Source organism: Limanda limanda, chromosome 16 (genome assembly GCF_963576545.1).
Source record: "Limanda limanda chromosome 16, fLimLim1.1, whole genome shotgun sequence".
NCBI lineage: Eukaryota > Metazoa > Chordata > Actinopteri > Pleuronectiformes > Pleuronectidae > Limanda > Limanda limanda.
The window spans coordinates 22,077,463-22,103,830 of record NC_083651.1 but is presented as its reverse complement, the minus strand read 5'-3'; the positions used below and the strand labels follow the sequence as shown (position 1 = coordinate 22,103,830).

Here is a 26,368-nt window from a genome sequence, read left to right as displayed (position 1 = left end):
ACATGAGTTTTCTCTGATACCTTGAGTCCAAATATCCGCTGACGCAGCTGTAACATTAATTTGACCGAACAAATTAGAACAGCCCCATTTTCACTGTACCACATGTGCTGAAGTGATTTAGGGCACATTTATCTGTTGAGTCCAATCTTCTATAACCATTTTGTGCGGCTGTTACACTTTATTTGGCCTCCGAGTTAATAGCTTTAAACATTATAACATCACCGACTGCATTAAATGGCTGATTTTTACTGGTGTTCAGAGGGCTGCCAGAAGCTGGCACACAGAACGACTGAACGAAACAAAAAACGTCTGTGGAGAAAACTCAGACTAATGAAGTAATCTCGGTGTCTCATCGCCCTAAATGCTGCTTCCTCTGACTCCAATGTTCCAGTCCAGTGAACTGATGGGTCTGGCAGGAAACCGATACCATGCCGAAATGGCCGCGTGACCAGTAGCCGGTGGCTGCGGTCACTGGGGAGCATATGCTGCACAGCTCTAGCCGCAGGGCGAACATTCAGCGGAGAGTAAAGGTACATTCGTAAATTCAATTTAATTTGCAACACCCACCGATGCAGAGCAAACATATGATTTCAAAACCACACAGTCTGACAGAACATCCTGGTGGATACACATTCTTTATTAGCATTTAATCCCAACACCTCCCTGATGAGTTAATGGAGTGCTTTCAACCTTTGTATTTAGAAGAAGCCTGAAAAAACACAATGCTTTTTAAAGCAAATGTCAACACCTTGAATCAATACATTAAAATAGTTAAGTGTTATAGTTCTCTGCAATAATGAAAACATTCTGATTAATTATTAACATGTCAAAAAGGCTCTTCTTGTAAATTATAAGCCAAAGGTACCAGACACAAAATAACGAGTGATGAAGACTCATTCAGCATTTGTTTTATTATCGTACTAATGAATTCAGACATTTTTCTGACCTTCACTTTGTAACCAATCGACAAATGCTCATCTGTTTCACTTCAATCTTGGCTCATGAGGACTGATGTGATGAGGTGAGTTTCTAAATTGAAACCTTTACCCTTGGAGCTATTTGATTGTAACAATGTCACACACTGATGGGCGCATTTTGAATGGGAATCAAGCAGAGTCCACAATCCATCAACTAACCAAGAGGACAAAAGAGTCAACGATCGGTTGTTGCTTCTTACCAGGAAACAGCTGATCCAAGGTCCCCAGGGAGTCACCACACAGTCGTTGCGACAGGCCAGGAAGCAGACCTGGGCTCTGGGCGGCACTTCCTCCTGATCACAGAGACTGTCCTCCACACTGCTGACCTCCCCACTCGATCCCTTCTTCACACACCTGGCGGAACAGCAGATGTGACCGTATTACTGTAGTTTTCTGGGTCAAACTGGGTTTTGGACTCAAAACAGATTACAGTTTCTTATTATTTTTAAACTACATCCACAATCTGTCTGTTTTCTCAACATTCAGCTTTATAAAACTGAAATGGGAAAATAGTCCTATTACTGTTTTTACTGAAAAGGAGTGACTTCAGGTTACCAATTCATTTTCAGGAAAAAAGGAGGACAAGAACCAATTTTAGTTTTGTGGTTGTGCCTCGTACTTCAAGTTCGACATACACTTTAATAAACAAAACAAATCCAGATGCTTCTGACACAGTGACACAGTTTTACAAGAGGAAATTCCTAAATCAGATGCCTGTACATGCTACCTGAAGTAAAGGTCATCACTTCAGTGCTTTGGTCTGTGGCTGTTACGAAAATCACTAAAGAAGGCCCAGCGAGGAAATCTGGCAGCACTCATAGGCAAGCGCTACTTTGTTTTAATTGTTTGTTCTCCCCTGGCACCGCAAGTGTCAGGACCACTGCTGAGTGCCAGCTACAGGACCGCTGCCAGTCTGCCTCTCCCAGAGTGGGAGTCGCGGTGCCAGGCCCGCAGCGTGCCAAAGCCGACTCACTGACCTGATCTTTCGGCTCTGGACTCCCTCCCCGCAGGCTGGCAGGTCATCCACGGTGTTGATGGTGCAAATGGACCAGGGCTCCATCCTCCACTCGAACTGGCTGCATTCGCTGTGGCACGGCACGGCCTCGTACACCTGTTCATGTGCAACACAGACACACACAGAGGGAAGGAACATGCGCGTGAGGTTTAGTAGAAAGAATGGGTAACCTTAAGAGCTGGAGATGCATACAAATCAGCAAGTGCACAACACACAAACACAGACACACTATACTACATGTACAGGGAGAGAGAATATTTGGAGCATACCCTTGTACAAAGTGTAGAGGATATTAGGGACAATTCATAGAAGACAAACGAGGTGTCTCCAGGTTCAAACCGCTCTTCCTCATGGGGTTTCTTCTAACAAGCAAAAAGCAATACTTATTTTGTTCTAAGGTATAAAATGCTTACCTGATTCTAGAAGTTATACAAGTCTACACACTGTTTTACATGAAAATGCCTTTGTGCTGTTGTATGGGTCTGCATTCTGCTTCTCTGGGAGGTGAAGTCTAAATATATACTCTCCATCAACGCCTTGTCTATAATGAATATTTACACCTCAGTTTACAAAAAAAATATCTCAGTCCATTGGAGTTTTGTTTAACGAAAATTTGCCGTCCAGACAGGATCATTAAAAAACTACAAGCGCTCTAACAAGCATGCCAGGCCACTAGGTGGTGATATAGTCTACATCAACGATTCGTCAAATGCCAGAGATGAACATTGCACGCCTGCTCAGTGAACTTTGTTCCAGGTAATAATGGGTGAGGCAGATGCCAGTAATGTAGTGTAGTAATGCTACAATTAGCTGCCAACTTGTAAATAGAGGTTGAACCTATGAAGTTAAAGTTTCCCAAATGCTACGTTTTACAAGAACACACAGATACACAGAAACTTTTTGGAAGATCTGCTCTTCAAAAGGTATAAAAATCTGTTTTAGGGATTTTTGAACATGAGATGCTAATATCAGGGTGATGTCCCTTATATTTTCTACATTTAGGCTATGACAGGCTAAACTGAGAGCATTGGAATAGATAGAAACAAATGTTCTACAACCTGAACCACAGAGCGGCTCTGAACTAACTGATCCACCCTCATCATTCTGCTGCCGCAGCAAAATAAAATAAAAAAGACGTTCTTTTACTATAAATAAAGCCTTCGCATGATAAGGTGACATGTGGTGTGTGTAAAGCCACAATGACCATGGTCCTTCAGCTGAGACGTAATTGGCTGGACACTGAGCTTGTTCACCTCTCCCCCCCACTCAACGGGTGACTCTGGCATGTCTGTGTAACCGAGGGAGCAGCCAGCACACTGCTTCTGTAAACACATGTTTACTCTCAATCTATGTAACAGTCTGCCACAGTAAAAGGTATACTCCAGAGGACAATTTGTGGAAAAAGCTATGACAAGCTGTAATGGGTGCCTGTAAGTGTGTGTTTATGAGTGTGTGTGTGTGTGTGTGTGTGTGTGTGTGTGTGTGTGTGTGTGTGTGTGTCTGTGTGTCTGTGTGTGTGTGAGAGAGAGAGAGAGCAGACTAGAGACAGGGAAGCAGTGTTGAGTATTCCCTCCCCTACGGGCCACACAGATGCCTATTACACACCCTCATCATCTCCCATCTGTCCCTGCAGATGCCCCTGCTGGGTAAACTGGCAACTGCTCTGCTCCCACGTTCTCCAATCGCACTTGAGACACCCGGGTCCAGCTTAACAGCTAATTTTCATCACTGGTAAAATAAAATAACAACCCAAAGAAACCTTCGAGCCAATTTCCACAATATTTCCACGTAGTTATCGAGGCTCTTAACATTCTAACCATGTGACCGCACCACACGGACGAAATGACACCGGCTTTGTCAGAGAGATATTAAATCATTTTGATAAGGTAACAAAAATACAGCATATACACATTCACATCCTCTGCGAAAAAGGAATCAGCTTTTCAGTTCCGATAAGCTGCAACAGATCGGATCTCCTCACTGGTTAAACATTACGATCCCAGTCTCCTGCTCTCTGGTTCTCTTGTACACACAGCTGTGAAATCGAGCACACTTCACCAACTATTCACAATGTAGCGGCACACTCCAGTACATTTCTGTCTGAGTCCCTCCAGTTAAAATTAAGTAGACTGAATACCATCCTAATGCACTTCACATCATTGCAGCTTTCTCTCCAACCAAAGCTATTGTTCTTCCTCTCGAGCAGACGGCCAAATGAGGGTCACGGGAGTGTGGGGCGAGGACAGACCTGGCATGCAATTTCTCTTCATTAGCTAAAGCATAGTATATGTACAGAATGAACAGCACTGACCTGAGCCTGCGTGGATGTCCGTATTAGCAGTGCATGACAAGCCAGAAGTTGGGCAGGGGAGAGAAGAACAATGATATGATCATTAGTTTGGATTTGGCCTGCAGTGACAGAAAGGTATAGCTTTCTCCCTTGAATTTATTGGTATCGAAAAAAGAAATGCTGCATCCCGCTATCTGCGCTTCTTTAATGAGGGTAAAGGATAATAAAGTGCTTCATCATTTATGGTGAATCTAGCGATGCTGGATGTTTTTCGCCAAACTGAATGATTAAAGTGCTGCAGTTGGACGCAACAGATGTGCAACGGCCATACCCGCAGCTGAAGGCAACTCCCAGAAATTAATTTGTCTGGAGACGGAGGGGGGGGGGGGGAGGGAAGTCGGCGTGGATGAGCATATGCTTCCAGACGCTGTGTGCTCTGTATCTTAACAAGCTCACGGAGAAGTGGCTGTTAAAGTGTTGAACGTAACTAACTTTTCAGGCCGTGCCGAGTTTCCACGGGGAGAAGACACATTCAAATAAAAATCTGTGTCTGGATTTTTTGGTGCAACAAGTCTTTGGAAATGACCCGGTAATAGAATGCCAGGTGTAGTAATGACAAGGGAAATTGCCCCACCCTGCTGTTAGGGCTGTTTCCATAAGGTGCAGGGGAAAAGAAGCAAACCTGACCCCCCCAACACTGACAGGAAGCTGTTGTTAGAAGAGCGTGAACCTAATTAAAATAACCAACCATATGGGACTCTCAAAGACATAAAGCTAACACACCCACAACAAACACGGGACAATCAATCAACACAACATCTGGCATTCTATTGGTAGGGGAATTCAGATAAACTTATGGCAGGCGTTTGACACACACACACACACACACACACACACACACACACACACAGAAGCAGTGTGAGTGTGAGATGAGCCTAAGCCGGAGAACAGGAAGTCTAAGCACAAGCAGGGTATACTTGAGTGCAAGTGCAGGGTTGTGAGGGAAAGGATTACAAAATCCGAATGAAAAATATATTGCTCTGAAACTGAAAGACCACGCTCTATAATAAAAGCAGGGCAATAAAAGCTATATGTGACAAATGGTGAGAGTAGGCACACGCATCCTGTGTAAATGCTGTGCAACTCCTCATTCTCTCCGTTCATTAAATCATGACTGTACGTCTGAGTTAGATCAGAGGCTCAGGGTCATCTCTGGTTAAGAGGCAATAGTTAATGATCGTTTCATTTTAAGTCTCAGATTTATAGAAAGAAATAGTTGCCGGCTGAAAGTGCCTCATGCGTGCCGTGGAATGTAAATGGCACTTTTCGTTAATATCTCTCATCTGCTCTCGGAGATAATGGTTATGGCTTCCATCCAAAAAACATAAAGAGTCATAATGCACACACATAAATGCATGCTTTATTTTACTATGCAATGATGCATGTGCATACATATTTAGACAGCACACAGGCCTATTTTTGTCAACAGGCCCATATTGATGTGTAACAAAGCAACGGCCTATCTGAGACACACAAAAGAGACTCTAGCGACAGGATGGGTGATCTCACATGAGATGATAAGTTGAAATTGGGCCAACATGTGATGCAGAGTTATTCATTACTGCCACTCTAACACATGTGATGAGGAGATGTATTTGTGCTTTTGAGAAAACCTACAAAATATTTATGTTTTCTTCCCCCTGAACACTGAAATTTATGCTACAGAACATAATTCAGACAAGAGGAGATAAGATGCAGGCACAGGGCCCAGAACATTTTGCCAAACAACACTGTCCAAACAGCCGACATAACAACAAAACAACAAATAATCAGAATAAAGGTAAATGGCAACACCATGAAGAGGAAAAATCGTAAAGCAGTAAGACTCTCTGTGTTATCACTATAGACTGTTCAGAATGACATCTGCACCCCACACTTCCTTACAATTTAAGGGACAATATTCCGGGGATCAAGACTCTGCCATGAGAAAAGAATGGGATCAAAGCCAATGTGCTACACTACATGCAACGTGAAGTATCTGAGCATGTTAACCTATACAAGTGGATGTTCTTCTCATTGTACCTGTTATAAAGAGCATGTTCCTGCATCACATCTATACGTTATCATGACATGTTATCAGCAGTAGGCCATTAAGGCTCATTTATGCTAAAGGTTAGATATGTATGAAACGGACGGAGCCTCCCGTCTGTACTCTGCATACATTTGTGTTTTAAAATCATGTCCATGTTCTTACGGACACACCGGAAAAAACGCACACACTCTCGCCCAAGGGCACGCCCGGGGGTGTGTGTTCGCATCGCTACATCCGCTAGCAAGAGGTCACTTTAGGTGAAACACTGGTCACCCCTGCGATTCCCAAAGTGTTTTGTGGACTCAAACACTTCACTTTTCATTTTTCAGTGAACTATGCGTTTAACGGGGATCGAGCAATCGCTGTAGCTGCCTTGTAACAATCCAGCATTTACAAGTGACTTGTTGCTTTCCTTCTGTTCACATATTTATGACTGGATTCAAGAATCTTATCTGAATCATAGTGTTTTATTTCAAACAATATATATTCTTATACGATAAAATTTACGTTGTACAAAGTAATTCTTTGTAGTACGATGTATTCCTAAAGAAAATTGCTTTAGGATTACAGTCACAGTACAATATACGATAGAGTACAAATATAAGAATAGTATTCAAAAAGTGTATTATATATGAAAATAAGTATAAATGGTAGACGGAGTAAATACAGAACCAGTGCAAAATAGACACCATAGCAATAAAATAAATGACATGAGACAGTAAACTAATACAAAATTCAAGTTGCAATAGAATGTAGTAATGATAATGATAAAATCTGAAATTGAACCAATTAGCATTGCATTTTTTTTGTATTATTCTTTTATTGTGCCACAAAGCTTTGTTTATAAATTCTGTTTATAATTTAACTTGACTTTTAACAGTTGGAGAGAGAGAGAGAGAGAGAGAGAGAGAGAGAGAGAGAGAGAGAGAGAGAGAGCATGGAGAAATATCCAGTTAATTGTGGATAATTTACAGAGTCACTATTAAGCAAAAACACCAAGCTTGTTGGTTGTATTTTCCTGTTACTCTCCTACAAGCTCACAGCGATTGAGCAACAACCTTGACTTCAAAAGAGTCATCCATTTTTTTCCAAAAGATAAGCGTGTATTTAAAATGCACCCAGCCACTCAATACAATTTGTTTTTCTAATTTGGAGACAGAAGCTATGATTAACCTTTGTATCTGAGGTAAACGCTGTGAACCATCTGGGTGGCTGGAGGCTCGAGAGAGGCTCTGAAATCGAGCCTTACTGGGTGGCAGCACTTCAGACCGCCTTAACAATATGCATGGGTTGTAATGCAAGGAGACAGCTGGCTCTTTTTTTTGGGCCGAGCCTAAAGGGGGAATAACACATGCCTGAGTATTGCTCGCCGTTAATTACACCTGATTGGCCCTCGGTATTTCTATCAGCGGATGGCTCCAAAAGTCTTTGGTTCTAATGGAGAGAGATGAGTTTAGCACCTGGGTGCAATGAGGGGAAAAGAGAAATCTAAAAACTGTTTCCTAATTTCTCTCTCTCTGATATTCGGCCTGTAGCCATGTAGCTGTTGACTGGCTGTGGTCAGTTATTGACAAAAAGACAGAATGCAAATTGATAAAAGAGAGATATACTCATAGAAGATTTTTTAAAGTTGGAGAATTATCTGTCGATTTCTAATGGTTCCCGGAGAATGAATACCAATGTTTTTGGCAACCTCGTATCTTAAGAGTGAAAACTACCGAGCTCGCCCCTTTGATACAAAGTAAAAGACAAGTAATTGAAGTAAAAACCTTTATCTCTGTTGAAACATTATTTTCAAGAGCACATTTCACTCCTTCAGATTATATTCTCATGTAAAATGCTCAAATACTTTTTCTGTTCACCCGACCCACCACCTTAATGTCACCCACTCTCTCTCCACTGTGTGATTCAGATGTGTCCCTCTTTATTAATATATAACCAGTTCTTTCTTAACCAGAAGAAAGAGTCCATTGTGAATTTACAGCCAAACCTTGATGAAATGTTGAGGTCTGTAGTGGTGAAAAAAACAGCGGACCAGGCCAATTAAAAAGCAAAGTAATGCTAAGCTACACAATAAAAAAAAGCATTAGGCACAAGTAGAATATAACAAAAGTAGAAAATATCAAATAAGTAAGCGACTGGACAGAACATGTCTTGTTGAAGCTTGACTAAGACAAAAGGCTAAGAAGCAGCAGCTGTAGGCCTACAGTTTGCAGCAGATAATGATGATTCCTAGTGAGCTGGAGGACAACACCGGATGTTGAGATACAAAGTATTGGCAAAGTTAGACAAAAAGAGTTCGATGAAGTTGAAAACACCTGGTTGTTATTTTGGTGCACGGAGGGAGCCTCCACACCAGAGGGAATAGCTGCAGCACCTCTTCCATGTACTGTCGGCGGAGCAACCAGGTAACGAAGGAGCTGTCTAGGAGCACATGGCGGGTGGAAGGTGTTTGTCATATTAGTTTGTTCGTCAATCCTCCGCCCCTGCGTCTCTCGGGAAATGAAAAGAGCAACCCAGGACAGGACTAACCTTCCTCATTAGTTTGTCTGGTATCTTTTTGTCCACTGTCCAAATGCCACTGCCCAAGCAGACCACAGGAGACAGGTCCTGCTGCCACAGAGCTCGCAATGGACTTCAGGGTTACTGGCCTTCTGCCTTAGTCTCAACACTGGCTCTTCTTGTGCAAAGTATATCCATGCAGGCCGCCTTGTTTGTACTTTGTAAAGATACATAAACTGTACTCTCCTGAAATTATCCGGAAGGGGCTGATGGGGAGAACGCAAATGTCCGAGTCAGTTGCTCCGGAGTTTCTTCTGCCAGCTCTCGAGGAAAATTCAACTCTCAAATGAGACCATGTGAGAATACAGCAAGAAAATGTCCAGAGAATTCACATCGAGCAAACATGTCGAGTAACATGCGACGGATGCAAAACTGAAAGCAAAAAGAACACAAATATCTCAGGTTAAAGAATAGGAGTCAAAGTTCTACCCAGACACCACGACTCTCACCTGAATGAGACATTCTCCTGTTGTTGTGAACACGTCTGACCCAGACAATCTCCTGCTGCATTCTTTATATTCTCATGTTCATATCTGAAAACGGCTTATGACTTTTTTGAGGAAATTGTCCATAAATCACAGAGTTGGGAGGTTTGATCCCCACTTCCTCTTTTCCACGTGTTCCACTGTCTTTCAGCAAGACACCGATCCCTAAATTGCTCCAATGATTCCCCAAGTGGCTTTCTTTCATTTTAACTAGAGTAGTTGGGTAATGCTTTGTTCTGTCAAAGTCTATCAACGACTCCTTGGTTATAACAATGTGCTGGAAGCAGGTTCACTCAACAAAATCCTCCTGTAATCCTGTGCGTCCAGCAACACAAGAGTTGCTTGTTTGAAAGCTTTTGTGTAATTTGGTAATTTACTAAGGCTCCAGATGATGAAAGCGTACAGAAAAGAACACAGGACTACAAACAAGCCTCAGTTTACTGTTCCCTGTTTGTTTCAACGTCCTTCACCCTGATGCTGGAAGAGAAAAAGCAGAACTTACATGGCTGCGCTCACCAAGGTCCAAACCAAACCCCACCAATCATCAAGGGAAACAGCAATTAATATCAATTTACAAGATTAGGACTCTTGAGGCGGACAAAAGCTCTTGATTGAAAAGCACCATAGATAAAAAGCACATGCTGAGTGTGATCCATTAGTCCAGCAGGTAATCCACAAAAGTTTATGAGCTCAGCTGTTTGGGCCTGATTTATGATGTATGATCAGCAAGGTGCGCTATCCCACAGTTCAATGCTTTTCAATCTATTAGGTTTTTCTAATACAAAGCTGAACATGATGTGGGTGAGCAACGGAATCTGAATTTGATGAGCTCAGAACTATTTGGAGTTTCACTTGAAGCCACTTGAATCTCAGTCACTCACCCTAACCAAGAGTTATCAGTTACAATTATGACAACAAGGGGCAACATGAGTATCTTGCATCTTCCCCTTTAGGCCAGTCGTCGTAGAATATATTCCCATTGTAACCATTAGCATCATGCACCTTAATGTGTTGCCAAAGCAGTACAAGTGCTCCACTTGGCAGCCACACCAACAGGCACTTTGACATCTACGCCAAGCAGATCTTTAGGGGCAAACATAACAATGCCTGGAATAATCGTCTACAATGAATCTACTGTTTTCAGACGCCTACCAGCATCAGGACCCTCATAGCTAACTGACATTAGCCAGTCTTACAACATCCATCTGAAAATGAGCCAAGGCATCCCATCATGCCATTCCAGCACTATGAAAGCACCATATATTAAATTCTTGCAATTTAATATAGCTTCTTGCAAAGCTAAAAAAGCGAGCCAACAGTGACATACATGGTGAACAAATTAATGTGCGATGCGATAATCCTTGGGCTCTAATAGCACAGGGAGGTAAACCCTGACTTGTGTCTTCGTGTGTGCTTGTGGGCAGCCGACCACTGACATCGGATTGGTCGTTGCCTAGAGTTGAAAAAGTCTGACCTGGGCAGGGGAACTTGGAGAACAGACATGATTATTTCCTCCATAAATCTTTCCTAAGTGGCTCTTGGCTTTTTAAAGACAATTTAAGAGCATCAGCAGTAAGAGAAAGAGAGAGCAGAGCAAAACAGCTTTAATAGATTGTAAAAATCTGTGAGGCTTGTGTTTTTTTCCGATGGTGCTACGCTGAATGTTGGGTTAAATCGTCCTGAAGGCTCGCTATGAAGCCACTGATGGGTTTTTAATTCCCAGTCATTTTTCAGTTGGACGTATTGACAGCCCCAGCAGTGATCAGTTCATTTTTTTAACTGTGACCATAGAGTGTACATACAGATTGGATGATGAGATATCTCTCCATGATGACCACCCAAAGCTCTTTACACTACAGTGGATTGACATCCACTTATACATTCATACAGTGCATCTGAGGGCAGCACTTTTTCTATGAGGGGTCAGTGTCTGGCCCCAGGACACTTCGGCACGCAGATGGGGAAGACTGGGATCGAACCGCCATTATGTTTAGAGGACAACCGCTCTTCCCCCTCAGCCACAGCCGCCCCCAAGATCATGTATTGACGGGACCTCGATACTGCAAAAGGGTCAAAATAAATTTAACACATGTGGTTCGTAGATGAAAGGGGCTTGATTATCAAGTACTGGTGATTATCTGATAGTTATGTTCCTCTCATCCCTGCTCTGGCTGAACATTAACAATGTTAAAAAGAGGTATAAGACGCTTGTATAAACTTAAGTGGCACAGTCGAGTACACACCTCCATCAAGACAAAAGACACATGTTCAATTCTTTCCATCGAGATCCATAAAGGAAACATATCAAATAAGTGCCCTGTTTTCTATCTTGAGGAAAGTTTTACAAGTTTCTGGAGCCAACCCTTTAAGCAGGCTGGTTCTTTCCTGGATCATCACTCCACCATGTCTGTTGTGTTCTTCTGCTGACAATTCAACAATCACACAAAGGAATTGTGTTTACTAGAAATAATTACACAACCGAGAGACCATATGTAGGCAGAAAGGCAAACATAATTGAACATGAGAGCCTTTATGTTCCACTGAACCATATTCACTGTGTCTTTAAGTGGCATTCACAGCATTCACAACATACGCTATCAGTGAAACTGAGAACATTGAGCCAGAAGAGTTCATCAACAAACCTTGCACTCGCAACAAGAGAAAAATAATAAATCTGCCACTCCAATACTGGCTGACAAGATTATTAGAAACAGGTTCTGTAAATATGTCGCTGCTGCTGATTCTTTATTTGTATGTTTTTAATTGTTCATGTATCGTATAAGGATTTGTTTTTGAAGGAGCACAACACATTCACCCCCGAGAACAGTTGACAGTGGAACCAGAACAAATCTGCTCACTATTATTGATAGTAATGTAATATGATGCAATATATTCAACAATATGGACAGCATTTCCTCAGTGTCCACACAAAAGCACCTGGCTCATAGGTCTGCTGATGTCTCTCACACACACAAACCACCCACCACATATACACACACACACACACACACACACACACACACACACACACACACACACACACACACACACACACACACACACACACACACACAAACACACACATACACACACACACACCTCCCACACAGAGGAGTGCTGGCCGTGGACAGGAAGGATTTTTCTCCGTAGGACAGGGCCACAGTGAACGGACCGGACGCCCCAGGCGTTAATAGAATGGAAAATAAATATCTGACTAGCACAGTGGCTGCCAGACAATTCTGTTGAATTTTATGGAAAATACTGCATATACCACTTGATACCCCAGCATTTGGCAGCAAATACTCGAGTCATGGTGAAATTTAAATGTCTACTCTAATTATAGATCCAATTTGTGTGTTTTCCTGGGAGCTCTGTGAGGCAGTGTCCCGGGGCGTCTCGTATCCAGACAGCGGCTGTACCCAGAGATATACTGTAAAACCAGTGTGTGAAGAGCATTTAATCAGAAACTGAATATTTGTGGGTGTTTTATGCAAATTAAAAAAAAACAATAACATATCATTCCAGTAAAAGGTAGGTATTTAAGCAAAAAGTTGTGTAAAAGTTGGATTGGCAGGTGCGTGGGAAGAAAAGGATAAATATGTACTCACATAAACACTGTGTGGGATGTGGAGGAACTGGAGTATAGTATTTTTTTGCAGAAAATGCTGCAGAGTGGACAGCTGATCGGCTAAGGACAGCATGACTGACAGCTGAGGCGGACTTACAATTTGTCGAGTGCATCTATCAGCGGGACCTCGATACTGTGGCTCCACATCACGACCACGACAGGGAAGTCTCCGGCTCCACATAATGTGAAAAGCAAAAGACATATCTGGCATATTTGGACAAAGGAAGTGGAGCCGTGTCATCCATCTTTATATAGAGTCTATGCCTCACCCCACCTTGAACCAACTGTTTAATTCTTTTTGCCTTCTATGTTTTTTAAATACTAAGATATCCCAGTTATTGAAGTCACAGATGATACCAGTTTAACATGTGGAAGGAAACTAAAACTTTGAAAGACATGTCCAATTACAATTGTGAAGCTTTGATTGGACAACTGCTCTCCGGTAGACTTAGTTTCTAAAAGGGCCAACTGATCAACAGTGAGTGCTTTTCCCTGAGCTGATATATGAATTATTCATCCTGATTAACTAGCCCATGATCCCATTTTACAAACTGCAGAAAAAAAAAATCATACAGACTACCTCATTAACGGCACACGCATAAAACTGCACACGCATAAACTTCACAGCCAAACTCCTGCTCCGTTTGGAAATGTGGCCATTTTTACCCATTATTTTCATGCTCTCTCTCTCTCTCTCTCTCTCTCTCTCTGCTGCTCACTGAACCGTGTGACGAGAGGATGAGTTGCGGCGCACTGTAAAATTTGTCTCTGTCAAGCCAGTGACTTCTGGCGGCCGTGGCTCGAGGGGGAACATCTGCTGGTGGGAGTGAGGCCAGGCGTTGGCTCGAGAGCAGTTCAAAGTAAGTGATAAGGGAGCAAGTGTTTGTCCGACAGGAGGGCTAACCAGTACGAATGAGAATATTCCTCACCACGCTGCACCCTTCAGAGACACTTAATAAAGAAGTCACTGTAAATATACGAGAGCTGAAGTGCACCTGCTTAAGAAGGAAGCAGCTTTTTTTAGAGACCATGTGGAGAAGAAGACAATCGTGAGCTTCCAGGATTTGACTGGCGTAAGAAAGCAGCAGGGGGAAGTAACCTTGTACCTGCCTGTTGAATAAATAGGTACTAGCATCTTTAAGCCCACACTGCGGACAGATGCACTTCACTCTGAATGGCCAATATGATCATATTAACACAAAGCCCAAGTCCGCCCTCAGGATGAATCTGTAAGGACATTGGCAACGGCGAGCTGGAGTTTCAGCAGCGAGGGTCATTACAGGGCATTACAACGGGGGCCGTGCAGACCTTGTTAGTGGGCACTTAACCATCTGTACACAAATGTCCACTTGAGCACACTGTAATATTTCCTCACCCAGCCTGGGCCTCATCTCCATACTGACCTCTGCAAACTAAAGTGTCCTTTCAAGCCCATTCGAGCGTAGAGGCAGCGTTCATAAAAAAGAATCGCCTCGCTTTAAACCACGACCCCATCGCAGAGATGCTGTCACAAAAACATTCAGAGCTACCGACGCAACCTCAAAAGCTCCCATCTGTCCACCTCTCCCTCTCTACCTCCCGTCCTTTTGTTACTTAAAAGTCCCCCGTCTGTATGTCAAGGAAAGGGCATGTCTGGCAAGGCGAATGATTTGGTCGGACTGAAGACACCAGAGAGGAAAAGAAAAAAAAAAGAGCAGGTGACCCAAGAGTCCCACTGGCTGATGGGTAATAAACCTTGTCATTGAAGTGTGAGTAGCATGCAAAAGCACGCTGGGTATTTATGTGACCGCATGGGCTGCAGCACAACCAGGGACTAGAGGAAAAACACATTTCCAAAAGCCTAGAGATGAGTACAAATAATTGAGATGCATAAAGCTACTGCAATAATAATAAAATGCTGCATATCTGTATAGCAATTGGCATTTAGCAAACTAATTCCCTCCATTCAACAGAGGCCAGATTATTGCATGTGCATGAAGTCGAAGTATAGACTGCCCCCCCCCACCCCATCTGCATTCTATTGTATGTGTCCCTGGAAACAATCAAGTCCATGAAGGAGTGACTCCACGACAATGTGGATGGATGATGAGGTCAGCCCTGTGCACTCGTTTGTTGCAGCTTGTCAATATGAAAATTGGAATGCATTATTCTGTTTAAAAACTCTATAGCAAGTCTTGGCCCTAAAGAATTCCTGCATGACTTAATTTCCTCTCTAAAGACACAAGAAATAACAAATGCATCAACATGCTGCAAAAAAACAGCTGCCTTCCATAGTTTCCTTCTTGGGCTGCATAAGGAATTTGTTTATGTAAAGTCAAAAGTGCGAGCCTCACCTGGTTCTTCAGATCCAGCTTGGGGCACGGCCGCCCCCCGTTGAACGCTTTCTCCCTGAGCCACTTGGAGCGGATCTTCAGCCCCCCCCCACAGGACGCACTGCAGGGCGACCAGGCCGACCAGTTGCTGAGCTTACAGTCCAGGGGACAGGGAATGTGGCAACTCTCCACCATGTAGCCTGGGATTGAATGTTGGCGGACACAGGAGAGGAGAGGGAGGCCTGATTTAAGACATGGTCAGCAGCTGCAGCGTGGCAAACATTAATAATGTCCGACGGACGTGCCACCGGCCCGCACACCGGCAGACCTTGGTCTCGTTCACTGTGACACACAGAGCTAATTATGTGACTAATGGCCGTCGCACTCCTGCACTGAGCCAACATGGCTGAGTGGAACTGCTCGGGGGGGTTTTCACACTGTACAATGTCTCTTGTTTTCTACTTTTGTTTGTTTGGTGTCGGAGTCAGCTTCATCATCATTAAACACAAGACTACCTTTAGCATTGGAAGGAAATTTTGACAAATATGTGGGCACATAAAACAAAACAAAATATGTTTTTGCTGAAAAATTGCTGTAAAACTACAAAAATGTGAACTTCCCACATTCATAACTAGCTAACTATCCAGCTATCCCTAAAAAAATTACAAAGATTGAATACCCCAGACCTTCTGTTTCATTCTGGCTTCCAATTAAATTATATTAATTATTTGTTTACTTGTTTATATGTTAGCCTGTTTTACTATATTGTACATCATTTTCATTTTTATCTGCTAATTATGCAATTCATACACTGTGTTGTAGGCTAGTGAGTTCAAATGTCTAAATTCACATTTCTGTTGATCCCACCTGAGTCCGTGCAGAGCCTTGGGTTGACCGGGTGTCCCTGCTGGTCAACGCAGGCCACTGCTCTGTAGCTCAGACCTTGGCCACATTCCTTCACCTCCCGCTGGCTCATCCAGGCCTGCAGGGACCCGGAGAGCGAGGGAGCAGGGAGGATGCAGGCAGACCAGTTCCCAGAGGGCTGGGACACAAACTCATCGCAGGGACACGGCTCCGTCTCCTCCAGAGGGAACAAGCTCTCATTCGAGCAGTGCTCCTTCTTTTTGCTGCGACCTGCGACAGAGGACGGACAAAACAATGGGAAGTTACTCTCCACTGGTTGAGTAATAAACATCGCATGAAAAGGGTTTATAGCTAACAATTATCCACGTCGGAGTAGAGGCTGAGCTGTTGAATGCAGAGAGAGGTTTATTCTTATAGAGAGTCAAAAAAACTATTGTCACTTAGATCAAATAAAATCCTGCAGACCTATTTTGTTAATTTATTCATGATCATTCAGACGGCAGTCAAACTCTTGCAAAGACATATTTGTGCACACTTCATTACAGGCTATAAAATGAAAGTAAATTGTTAATTTGTATCATTTCGACTGTGGATGACGGAAGCAGCAGCAGTCTGTATTTATTTTTAATGTTGTCGTCTCCATCAGTGTAACACATCTGAATCTCTCTCTCAACTCTATCATAGTACGACTGCTTTTCTCCCATGCAAGCAAACATAGTCTTCTCACTTTTAAAAGCCACAAGATTGACAGTAAATTACAAAAAAAGACAATATCCAATGATTAAAATTAAGCAAACCAGCTGAATCTGAATGCTCATGTTACGCTGCTCTTTCTCATAGTTCTCCTTTTTGTCCATTGGAGAATGTTAATGGAACAAATTAAAAGCTAATCGGTCAAACCTGCTCTTTGTCCAGTGGCAAAGACGCACTTTTCCCCGTGTGACGTGCACTCGAAAGGTTCTCTGAATAACCCCGGGGAACGATTAGTGCTATTAGCAAGCATATTAGACTTTCATTTTTAAGCCCCTTAAAGGAAAGGTGCATGCTTAATGTCTATGTTATGTAACTACAGCTATAAGCTCTGAAGGTTAGAAATGCATGTTGTTATTTCTATACAATTAAATTTAAAAAACACGCAAGTCTTGTTTCTATATCATACAACGACAATTTTACGTTTGTATCTGTTGTATCCCATTTGTGTGCACACACCCTTCTCATTCATAACACATATGAAAACCTGCTGCTGGTGCCGTGTTCTCCCGCTGAGGAGAAAACAAAGAAAGCTCCCTGACAAATTTCTCCTGATGAACATTTCTTTGCAGTTTTTTTCCGTCCATGACGTCTCCCCAGCGAACAGTTGTTGACTTTATGATCAATGATCAATGGGGCAAAGGCGTCTTTGATTCACAGGCCTTGACAGTTGTAGAGAAATGGTCGTAGGATGAAAAGCTAGATACTCAAACACTGTTTTTTCTTTTGTCACTGAAGTTGAGCTCAAGAGGTATTCTGTGATTTACTGCTGTAAATCTCTTTATTTGGTAAATCAACTTTCTCTCAGTCCACCTCATTTCGGTTTATGTCAAATAATTTCTTATATATCCCACAATGCATTTTGGCGACCATGTCACTGTAATTCAACAACAAGTAAAATGTTCTTCTGGTTTTGAGGAACTCTCTCTTATGAACCTATGTCTTATGGATTTCCAGGTCAAAGTCTGCGACCTCTTTCAACAGAGAATACTGAACCAAACTGATTTCAGTTACACAATAATCATTATAATCAATGAACATGAGAATGTCACAGAGAATTGGCAGCAAATGAGTCTCTAGTGATTTTTTTTAATCCTTTAAAATCGAATTGAATCCCCCCCAAACCCCAACTCCCCAGCCTTAACTCCTTTATTTAATGAGAGTGACAATTATTGTTATTTTTTAATTCAAAACTTAAAAACCCCATTAAGCCTTAATTCCCGATCTGACTATTAGAGACACATTCCCAAATATAATTAGGCATCAAATAATTTGTCCTGCCCATCATATTTGATGAACGCTGATATATTAGCAGGGACATGAAAAGCATGTGTTCCTCTCGCACACTGTCACTGTTAATATCTGGAAAAGTAACAGACACAACCTGTCAAGCCGTCCATCTGCTCTAAATGTCTTTGCCATGATCATGATTGACTGTCAGCTTCACCAGGAGAATGGGACACGAGATAAGACAGATTTGCTGTTGCGTTCTAAACAGCCATTTACATCCTGCTGTAATTGAAATGTTAATGTTGCCGTAGCGCGTCCTCTTCATGGAAACGTCAAATGCAATGTGGATAATGCCTTTCACGAGAGCGCTGACTGGACCCTGGCAGGGGAGGGATTCCTCTGATGGATTGTAATGCAGAGAGACAATCCGAGGTATTGGTGTTTGGCAGATGAGAAACGTTTGACATATCTTCATGTTTTCACGGCTCTGCAAAGCTAAATAGTTTTGATTCATTTCCACTGAAACAGTTATTTTTCTTTGAATAATGGAAATTCCTCTGTGTACCGGTATTTAGACCTTGAATCCCTGACCAGCGAAAGTCCTTTAGTTTTCTGTTAAGAATCCTTTGAATTTGAAATGAAGCCTGAACAACTGAAGGGAGGAAAAGACCCGTTGAGACCAAAATGAAAAGGAATAACTGGTGATTATTTTCTCCATCTAGAGCCAACATCGAGTAAAACATTTTAACTTGCTCCAAAATTTGGTTTATGACTAAATATGTGCGTTCAAATCTAATAACAGTCACATCAGCCTCAGTTCTACATGTATTATTGTAAATATAACACAGATCTCGACAGCTCATTTGACCATTTACCTCAGACCGCTTTGTGTACACATAGCCCAACTCTATACTTGTTGGTTGTGTTCTTATATCACGTGTAGAGTACTATCGACAGTTTGCTAACATTAACTAACATTACATAATGAAAATTACTAGTCAACCAGGGTGAGTCACAGTGAAGGGTTCTGCGTTTACAGAAATGAGCAAGAGAAATGTTTTTTTACCCTGAACGCTCACACAGCCGCAGGCTCACTGTTGTTTCATCCAAAGTTAATATTTATCAGAAAATGATTCCTCCCTCTCTGTTATGTCATATGATGATCATACGAAGTGATGACAGAATGAAGTCAGAACATAACCCTAGGCATTGTTACTTCTTTGTATTATCTCAGAATCCTCCAAAAATACAGAGATGACCTGAAGATGATATAGTTTTAAAAAATGATTACAAATAATAAAGTCATGATAATATCACTAGAAAGTCACAAGATTATGTCCCAGATTGCTGTAATGCAACTTAGCAACCTATAAGATCATCAGTCGTCATCATATGAAAATGCATTCTTTAAAACAGTTGGCCTTGCCCTTTTGACATACAGTGCATATAAAGGAAATGGAATCGAACCACTGATGCTTTTCATTTAATTTTTCATATGTGGGAAGAATAATGTGCTTCTTAATATGAAAGTTACACTGCCAGGATTTCAAAACTTAAAAATATAAATAATAATACAAAACCTATAAAAGGAAAAGCAGATTTATTGATATTGCTTTTGGGTTCGTACAGTGCTGCTTTTGAAGGGGAGATTTTCTTTTTGCTTGGTTAAAATCAATCCCGCTTGAAATCAAAGAGCAGAGCCAGTCCACACTTTGTGAACAAAGCTCGGTTGTGGCTTTAATGAACCGCAGCTCACAGAGAGTGAGGAAATTACTAGATTATTGTCATAATTAAAGTAAAACACCTTGTTTGTTAACTTTAAAATAACGGACTTTCTTGACCTGAACCAAATGGAGGGAGAGCGAGGCACGGACACACACGCTCACACACAGACACACACACACACACAGACACACACACACACACGCCTGGTGGTAAAAACATTGAGGTTTCTTTTACTAATCCTGCTAAACGTGTGCACTTGTGTATTTGTTTCACGGATCCCGGGCGTCCTCCGCCTCCTGTGTGCCAAGTGACAGCTGCTCCTGAAGTGGGTCTGATTGCAAACATTCCTCACCGAGTGTGAACTCACTGCTGTCGCACGGCAACTCACAGACAATCTGTTCAATCCACACCACTGCTGGTGGTTGATTGAAGAGTGCGAGCGCAACATCGCTTAACTTTGACAACTACATTACTTGCAACAGCGCTGCATTGGCACACAGGCGCCGCAAGAAATCTGCATCGGGATCTTTAATATTCAACCTGCTCTAACTGCATGGCATCAATTTTCAAAATGAGCTCTCACTACTATTTATTGTGATGATGCTCCATTAACAGTCATAATGCTGTGCGTTATTTTTTGTCCTTATAAAGCCAGTGTTTTAGTTTTCACATCTGTCAGTATGTCTGCTAAGGTCCATGGGATCTAAATTTCGTCATAAGAAAACTGAGCTTGTAGATATTGTTACTGATTGGACATGAGCTGAAAAACTAAAAAGGGGCGCTGACCTTGAGGAGAGGCGGAGACAAGGAGATCTACCGCGACCCTCATACCACAATTCCCATATAAAACAATACCTGCCCTGTGGTTGTATGACTCCGCCACCCGGTGCAGTTTCAGTCTACAGACATTTTGTTCCAAGACTCATATGATCCCCTTGAGATTTGACCTCTGAAATGTTTTACTCTAAGAGACAACTGGTCAAAGTTTAAACAAATTCACAAAATACAGACTTAAGAGAAGAGGCCAAAACGTTATTGTAAGGTTACCATGGCCTTTGACCAGCACTTATCAGGTCATCATTGAGTCCAAATAAGGGTTTGTTTCAGATAGGTGTTCCTGATATATCTACTTCACAAGAACATCAGGTCACCAGGTTCTTGATCTTTGATTTTTATCCACCAAATTCTAATGCTTCTGATAAAAGACGTCAAGAGATAGATAGACCATAGATAATTTATCACCTCTCTAGTGAAATGTCCCCAATAACCTTTATTTCCTCCACTTTCCTCCACAGACTGGGGACAAATAACATGGTGGCTGTTCTAAACGCACTGTTGCTGCTGAGTCATGTTTTATTTTACCTCTGATGTTATTAGCTGATCATTACATTTGCATTTTGATATTTGTCGATTGACTGAACAGGCTGAATCGGTCCGTGCGCGTTTCTTTCTGGAACCTGATTTTTAAAGGGTGTTTTCCGACTGTGAGACACAAAGAAGCGAGTTAACTGTCGGTTCAGTCAGTTTTACTGCGAGAGAGTGACGACGCGCAGACGAAACGACTGACTGGCTGTGAAAATTGGACTTGAAACTGTTTTCAAGGACAAAATGAAAGAAACAATTGTTCCCACAGTGAAAGTGGTCTCAACACACTCACGCCCTGCATTGTGTGCCAGTGTGGTTGACACGGTTGATAACTTATCTTATTAGATTTAATGTTTGGAGTATTATTTTGCAGTATTTCGTAAGTTGCAATGTCTCTAGCTCACAATACACACAAATCAGTATTCCAGGAACATTTGAGCCATAAAAGAAAAAAGTCTTTCTATTCTAGTGCTGTCTACCTGCCCTGAAATATAATGCCTGATACTAAATCCATGCACTGTGAGATATGTGTGTAATAAATCTTCTCCCTACACTCCCTATGTTCCATGTGCAGCTGGTATCATGCTTTTCCCCAGTTGATGATTGATTTGAATCAATCAATCAATCAATCAATCAATCAATCAATCTTCAGGGATGAAAGACACGTAATAGAATAAAATATTACGTAAATTAAAAAATAATTCAAGATGAAAAAATGAAAGACCCTTTAAGAGCAGAGACACGACTGAATCTTGACTTTTTAAAAGACACATAAAGCAGAGAAAAGATAAAACTGATTCATACAGTACAATCAAATTAAGATTAAAAATCAGGTAAGGAGAGCAAGTAAGAATATTTCAATATTTCTATAAACGTCCAGGCAGAATTATCACACATTAGGTTGTTAAAGGCTTCCTCCGACAAAGAAGAGGAAATGCCCAATTCCAAATGGCTCAGTAACAAAGCCGCACAGAGCAGCTAAACCATTTGTCTGCAGTTAAGCTCTTACAGATACACACAAACTCTGCCCTGTGATCTGTGTAAGGAATAATTCACAGAACTTAACATGTCAACAGCCGCACAACACTCAACATGCGGCTTGAGAGGGAAATTAGCCTTGATTCAACAGGAAAATGTTTATCCTGTCACCGCCTGAACATTTTCCACTCGAGGCATTCGTCAGATTCAGCAGTTTTAAATGAAATGTTTATCATGTCACCACCATTAAATCATTATCACATCAGTGTGGAGACTCTGGTCTAATTACATTTAATAAATAAAATAGAAAAGTGGCACCTTCTCTGCTGCCTTTGAGTAAACACAGTCATAATTTCAACACACAGTTTTACTGAAAATTAGATACTAATGTGTGTTTGTTGCTGAAATTAAAAAGAGGCTTATCTGCACTAAGTATTAATATAAATACATAAATCAGTTAAAGGCTATAAATGATGTTCTTTGCAGCATTTTTAAAGATGAAAAACATCTGCCAGTGATCATTTAGATTCAGTGTAGGAGACAGTCCCAGCATGCACGATTCAACGAGTCCTGCTGGTAGAGAAACATGCACTTCTATAACTGAGCCAATCATCTGAGCCGCATTTACTTTGTAGTGTAATAACGCGATCAAGTGTATCTCTCGTGCCTGCCTGCACATTAGGGGATAATCAAGTCGATTTCAGGTCTGAGTTAGGTCTGATCTGAACAGATTATCCGGCTGAATGATCCTGTTTGATATTTACGAATTGAAATCTGGGCGACTCGTGTGTGTGAGAGGAAGCTGAACAGGAAGTGTCACCAACTGGATGTTGTGTATTTGTGACGGTACTAGTTTCTCCCAGCTCTCAGTTGCCAAGGCCCGAAACTGTGGAACAACTTACCCATTGAAATCGGCTCTAATGAATCGTCAGACCTATACTGCGTTTTCTTTTGTGAGACTTTCTTTTATTCCCCTCTTATTGGAACTGATTACCTTTTCTCTTGTTCTGATTGCTGCTCTTTTAAACCCCATTCTTCTTCTGTTAAGAATCCTTGTGATGTTTATAACTTAAATTTGGCTGCCTACGGTGTGGAATAAGACTTTTGCTTCCCTTAAGAGGTGGAAGGAAAAGAAAAGAAAAGAGAAGGACAAAGAGTTGCACAGAGAACGAGTGCCTGTTTAACGCGTCCTGTTGTTTGTGCTAAACCTTACATAAACAAGCCAGGCCGAACACACCTGCAGTCCTACTCTATATTTGTATTTACTGTGAAGTCACATCTGATTGTTTCTGAGACTCCATTCAGAGACTCCTTTGTCCTCTAAGTCCTCCAGTGCAGCAGGCATAAGGAGAATGACTAGACGCAATCTGCTTTTCATTAGCATGTCCTTGCTATGGTCAGTCTCCAACATTACTTGTGCGAATGTGAGGGAAAGATAATAGTAACAGTGAAGAAAGGAATCAGATGCTGGGTGTGGGCAGCATGGGGCCCTGCAGCATCAGCCGAATCAGCAGCTCACAGAATCTGCATGTCTTTAGACTGTGGGGGGTGGGGGGGGTGGGGGGGGGGGGGTGGGGGGGGACATGTGAGGGCCACAGCCGTCCTGTGGACTCCAGAATATTGTTGCTTTCAAGAGAGACACCGCTAACCTCTTCACCACTGGTACTTCAAGCTGTGGCTGATAAGAACCGATCAGGAAGCGTCTCTATTTTTGCCTCTCCATGTTTTGACGCAGCTACGGAGTTTTCAAACCACAATGGGGCCAACCTTGTTTCCAAACCTCTCTGTCACAGGCGCTTCTGAGGAATTTAGAGTTAGAGGCAGAGCATTAAACCTGTTTTTGGTGTGTGTGTGTGTGTGTTTGTTTGTTTGTGTGTGTGTGTGTAGGAGAGGGTGCAGAGCGCTGAGGCGTGGCTGCTCGTTTTATGTCTTTCTCCTTTCAAGTCTTCAGTTTGTAAACACATTACCATTATGGATAATACGTGCATGATAGGAGGCAGGTTGCTCAATTATGAACACACACAAATTATGTATGCAGCACTCAGCGAACACCTGTCAGAATGTGCAAGCTGGACAATTACAGTCCACAAACTGGGTTTTTAAAACTGAGACTTTAAAAAATACCTCTGGTTTCCGTATCCACTTGTTCAGGTAAAAGCGAGAGTTTGGGAATTTCACATTACAGCCTGCTTTGCACTGCTCGGTCTAATTGCAAAGTTGCAGCTACTTTTAGCATCACTGCCTCAAATTACCGCCAATCACAGGCATCCGCCCATTATGACTTTGACGCACTGGTGACTCGATTGCCACCTACTGGCCCGACATGCTTGTTTGAGTGTTTGTCGATGTTTTTGTGTTCTTCTCTGGATGGAGATATTTTTGTAAATTAAAAGTCACTTGGACGGAGGAGAAAATATCAATTTCAAAAATATCCACAGTAGCGTTAATAAGGCATAAGTAACAGGACAGTTGTTCATAACATTCACAATACTTGGCAGCGGCTCTCTCTATGATTTTATCTGTAACATCCGTAACTTCTACCATACCACCGACACGCTGACTTTAGTCCGTGAGAATGTTCATTTTTCTCCACATGTTTGAAGTCCATGAGACATCCTCCACTTCCGAGCAGTGATCTGTTAAACAGTCCTCTGGGCCTTCAAAACGACTTCAGTTTAGACACACAGAATAAAGAGTAATATATCTCTGGGTGGCTTATCTGAGCAGAGGCCTTGGTTAACTGCCAACTTCTTAACCCCCCGACAGAGTAAAACCCACCATGGGCTCGCTTTCCATCAGAGTGGCTGACAGAGAATTTTAAAGCGTTGGCATAAAAGACCTGAAATACTGACTTATTATGAACATTACAACGCAGTGAGCGCGAGCACTCGCAGAGAAATCCCCCTCTGAGCCGAGGCTGATGCCATGTCTTGGATTCGAAGAGCATTATAGAGTGAGACAGGGTATGTTTACTACAAACCCCTCTGGCACCGGATCAAATACTCAAGACGGACAGCATTCGGCCTGGTCTGCAACCACAGCATGTTATTCAGATGTTTTGCCATCTGCACCGAAATAACTACTTAGATTACAAGCAGTAACAGACCTAATTTAGACCAACCAGAACCCTACAGGGACGGAGGGAAGTTACAGTATCAGAGAGTACAGTGAGAACATTTGGCTGGACTGGGCTGAAGTACGTTTTTTTCTCACACAGGGGTGTGTTGTGGGCGGCTGTGGCTGAGTGGTAGAGCGGTTGTCCTCCAACCTGAAGGTCGGCAGTTTGAGCTCCAGTCTTCCCCATCTGCATGCCGAAGTGTCCTTGGGCAAGATGCCGAACCCCGAATTGCCTCTCATAGAACAACAAATTGCTGCTAATAGATGCATGAATGTGTGTGTGAATGGGTGAATGTAAAACTGTACTGTAAAGAGCTTTGAGTGGTCATCATCAGACTAGAAAAGCACTATATAAATACAAAACCATTTCAGCGCATGAAGAATATGCTGCTAACGCAACAAAACTGACGATTAGATCTTTTTCCAATCAATGTGCAAATGAAAAAGAGGACACTGAAGATTGAAAGCATTGCCGTGTGCACGGACGCGGATCCTTTTACCTGTGAGGGAGCGCTGGCGACTTGTGGAGCTGCCACATCCTGTGCATTCCAAGTACTTGGACCATGCAGTTAGAGTGCAGTCATCCTTGCAAGCCACCCGACAATCTCTGAACTGAGGGGGCAAGGGGCCGGCCCAGCGCAGGCACTCCGTCATATTGGCTGAGTCATCGCTCTCCCCGACACAACTGACTCCTGGAAACACAGAGAGGGGGGGGAGGCAGGAATGTCATTTCATTTATACAAACAAAGCACCCATAACAAATGACACCTCACCAAGTTGACTTTCACTCATGCATACATCTGTATGGTGATTTAAGCTTCATATCACTTTCATATTCGGTTGATTGTTTGGTTGAAAATGGCCCAGAGATGTTTCTACAGTCCTGTCATAGCATGAGTCAAAGTAATGAAGAATATCCCTGCGCTGCTTTAATGTTAAGATCTATCGAAATGCTAATTCAACCTTCAGGCACAAACA

The 26,368-nt window shown here is 42.3% G+C and overlaps 1 protein-coding gene across 1 annotated transcript in view; it reads right to left on the bottom strand.

Annotated features, from left to right (window-relative positions):
* thsd7ba (thrombospondin, type I, domain containing 7Ba) overlaps positions 1–26,368 on the bottom strand; it is a 131,517-nt gene that overhangs the window by 20,322 nt on the left and 84,827 nt on the right. The window contains exons 12-16 of the mRNA XM_061088869.1: positions 25,891–26,082; positions 16,229–16,495; positions 15,383–15,561; positions 1,955–2,088; positions 1,178–1,331 (exon numbers count right to left, since the gene is read on the bottom strand). Of these exons, the coding sequence (XP_060944852.1) occupies positions 1,178–1,331; positions 1,955–2,088; positions 15,383–15,561; positions 16,229–16,495; positions 25,891–26,082 (926 nt within the window). The remainder of the gene's footprint in view (positions 1–1,177; positions 1,332–1,954; positions 2,089–15,382; positions 15,562–16,228; positions 16,496–25,890; positions 26,083–26,368) is intronic.